The following is a 3,685-nucleotide window of genomic DNA, read 5'->3' as shown; positions in this document are numbered from 1 at the left end:
TATATATATAATATATATATAATAAATAAATTACGTATAGGCAATATCTCCGGAAAACACTGGTCACACGTCTAAGGCATGATCATTGAGCAGTGGTTTTACGAAAAAAGTTCATCTTGGAACTGAGAACTAATATACGCATTTTACATCACTTCAAAATTCAGGAAACAAAATATTAAGGTGTGTATATCTTAAAGAATTCTGTTTGAGTTTGTAATTCTGTTCACCTCAAGAATTCCATGTCAGATTTCATTAAACCTCTTTTTTCCTGAATCCGAAAATTCCTGCAACGTCCTTCAGGATGTTCTTCGTAGTAAATAGATAAGAACTAAACACTCAAGTACTTGCACAAGTCCTTATATTTGTAATTACTAAAATTGTTTTAAAAAATATAGGTATATACATACCTACTCTTTGGCTCAATTGCCTTGTCGCACCACTTGTTAAATGAATCAAAAACTTGCATAAGATGCTTTTATTGCATGAGAACTGACAATGTACAATGAAAAGCAAAATTCTTTGCAGATAAACACCTGGTTGCTATCCAAAGACTTTTACTTCATCCTTATATCAATGTTATTATGTAACACTACAAGAAATGAATTTATAGTGACATTCTACTTTAAGCTTTACAATTGTAAGAAAAGTGAGGCAAAACGAAAGGTAAATGACCTAAACGGTTCAACTTTCATGAGACTGAACACCTTACAAGATAAGAATTTCGTAAATTCATCCGTCACAAAAATCATTGCCGTTACAAGAGCGAGCGTCACAGAAGCCATTGATCAAAGTCCCGTTCTCCCTCCTGTTCTTCTTCTTCCCGCGTTCTTAACTCTCAACTCGGGAAGGTTGGATGATACCCACATCTGTGCAAGGGCAGCACGTCTGTCGGGCTTCGTTGATGATGATGGTGGTTATGATGATTGTGGTCGCCTTGCCTTGGGCACGGTTTAGACCTTGAGCAGGGCATTCGCAGCATCGGTCTAGGTTGATGGCGAATTTCCCTGGAGCTTGTCGCTTTGCTCGTGATGGGTCGGCCAGGGACGAGAGTAACATGGGCTCCTGTTTTAAAAGTAAATAAGTTTCCTTCTGGTAAACCACATGATTATTTAGATATATGTTAGTATACCTAGAAAGCTCAACCGTTGGTGCACTATTTACGAAACCGCAGCTATGAAAAGCGACTTCGTCACTGAAGGAGAGAGGGGCTGGTGTTGGGGGCCGGGGAGAGGGGAGGGGGAGTGGGCTTGTGGTTGGGTGGTTAACTGCAAAGGAAAAATAAAATTAAGGAGATTCAAAGTCCGGATGACAGTCTCCCGTACTTAATGGACCTTGCTGAGACTTATCCGTTTAAGCATTGCAACGAAGTAAAAGGAGCCGTTTCAAAGGCAAATCCCTTCTATTACTATTGCTACTACTACGTACTACTTCATGCACTGAGGAGCTTCCGAAGGAAACGCACCGGTTTATTGGTCTTTCTCTTCCGACAGATAACGTGCATGGGCCGGATTCAATTCAAGGTTAGCTTAAAAAACGTGGCTTGACACTTTGTTATATATATATATATATATATATATATATATATATTATATATATATATATATATATATATATACATATATCAATATATATATATATATATATATATCATATATATATCATATATGATAACTTAATACAATATTTTTTGTAAATTGCGTTTTTCAAAACTACTCTTTTCGTAAAAATTTCATAATTTTATCATTGTCATCAATAGGTTGATTATAATGTTCACATAAACTTGAAAAGAAAAAAAATCTCTTAAATGGATTCGAGATAAAATCGCTTCGTGGATAATAAGGCTTCCTACGCTCTATTTAAGAAACTGGATGAATTGTCAGATACACAAAGCGATGACAAAAGACAAGTTGTCCTATGCAGCTAAGCTAACGAACAGTTTCCTAATTATTCCGGATCATGGAAAGACAAACGGGTCTATTTTGAACAACTTACGGCTGCTGGTTCAGGAGCCGGCAATGCCTCGGCGTAGAAATAGTAGGCCATCGCCACCAACAGAAGAGACAAGACGTAGGTCTTCATTGTGGATATGGCTTGTTTTTTTAACTGATTTAGTGCGAAGCAAGAAACCTGAAAAAATGGCTGGGGTAAGGGTGGTTTTTTATTTTCCTCTGCTATATCTTAAACCGGTCGTTTTAAAACAAACGCTGGTTTTTCATTTTGTCTGGGTTATTGGTTGCGAATAGGCACATACATGGTGATTGTTTGGGTCTACAAAACCTAAAAGGACTTTTGAAACTTCTGTCATCACGGTAACAGACTCATTAGTATATGACAAATCCTAATTTGATTTCCTTTTGAGTCGTAATATTTACAGAATCAGTGCTAATGAAAATTGACAACTTGTGATAACAAACAGATTGTTAAGTTCTCAAAATTTCAAATACAATTACCGTTTCTACGCTCTCTTTAAGTTTATTCCTTTTTATCTACGAAAAGATTTTCTCATTAATAAATCTAAGTTCAACACCAAATTCTGTCAAGAAACTTTGGGCCTGAAAACAGTAGACTTTTATACTTTCATATAGCAAAACATGCTAAGTTCATTATTTGCATAGTATGTAGGTTACTCGTAATGCTATTAACTTTTCAGTACATAAAATCATGCGAAAAATCTATCTAATTGATGATGAATGATGGACAAAGAATGAATAACTAAATTTAATAACAATAGAAAACTAACGATTCACTTCGAAAAATATGATGATAACGAATGCACTGATAACAAGAACGATACAAGTAACAATGGTGAGAAAAGTATTGGAGAAAAACCAAAAACTTACCTTCTCTGAGCAGTGAGCTTCTTGTCCTGCTGCTTATTTGATGTTCTGGGTCTTCTCTCCACTTTATATTGGGAAGTAGCTCCTCCCCATTGCATGGAGGGACAGGAGTATTGGTGCTCGTAGCCAGTGAGATGGGGTGAGAACATTGTGTTGCATATGGGGATTCCCAAACAAGGATAATTGCCAGTATTGGAAGGATGCAAGGATTGTCCTTCGTGATATCTCTGAAGTCTTTTGCTTGGCACAATGTCTGTAAAGAAATCTAAAAAATAGAAAAGAAAAGAGAGGGAGAAAAAAACACGTCACTTGCCAGATGAAGGTTCATGTGCGGGAAATCTAGTACGAAAATTTGTTCGGAAAGTACGTCTTAGTACCTATTTCAAAAAAAAAAAAAAAAAAAAAAAATCTTTGCGGTCTGTAAAATCAAACAAATGCTACGTAAACTCCTTCTAGAATAAAAGAGGTAATTATACTCGGTTGCCATAGTGAAGGACGTTTCAAGGACAGTGCGCCAGAACATTCAAATCCCAGCATTCAGATTCTGGGACGCATCAAGGAAAATCAGGGGATGATCTATAGGAGCTTTTCACCCCAAGACATTGTTGCGAAAGCTAAATGGAGTGAATAGTGTCTTGTCTAGAGATGTATGAACAAATATGTTAGCCGTCTCAATCACTTACGTAAGGAATTTGATTTCATAGCAGCTGAGATGGTATGCAATTAAGAGATCGAAAGTGGTGATGCCAAGACATTGGCGTAAATGAAACCAAAGTTTAATATTTGCTCTTTGTGTTGAGGCGTAAAGAATACTGGAGATAATAGACAGACAAGAAAGGAAAAACGTA

The 3,685-nt window shown here is 36.6% G+C and overlaps 1 protein-coding gene across 1 annotated transcript; it reads right to left on the bottom strand.

Moving 5' to 3' along the window:
• Positions 1–474: 474 nt before the first annotated feature.
• On the bottom strand, positions 475–2,120 carry LOC135218350 (uncharacterized). Its single transcript, XM_064254576.1, has 2 exons — positions 1,993–2,120; positions 475–1,062 (listed from the first exon to the last, which is right to left on the bottom strand). Exons 1-2 carry the CDS (start codon positions 2,077–2,079, stop codon positions 829–831), a joined length of 321 nt encoding a protein of 106 aa, XP_064110646.1. The 5' UTR covers positions 2,080–2,120; the 3' UTR covers positions 475–828.
• Positions 2,121–3,685: the final 1,565 nt, after the last annotated feature.

Source organism: Macrobrachium nipponense, chromosome 9 (genome assembly GCF_015104395.2).
Source record: "Macrobrachium nipponense isolate FS-2020 chromosome 9, ASM1510439v2, whole genome shotgun sequence".
NCBI lineage: Eukaryota > Metazoa > Arthropoda > Malacostraca > Decapoda > Palaemonidae > Macrobrachium > Macrobrachium nipponense.
The sequence above is the reverse complement of the archived record's forward strand: the minus strand, read 5'-3'. Positions and strand labels throughout refer to the sequence as shown.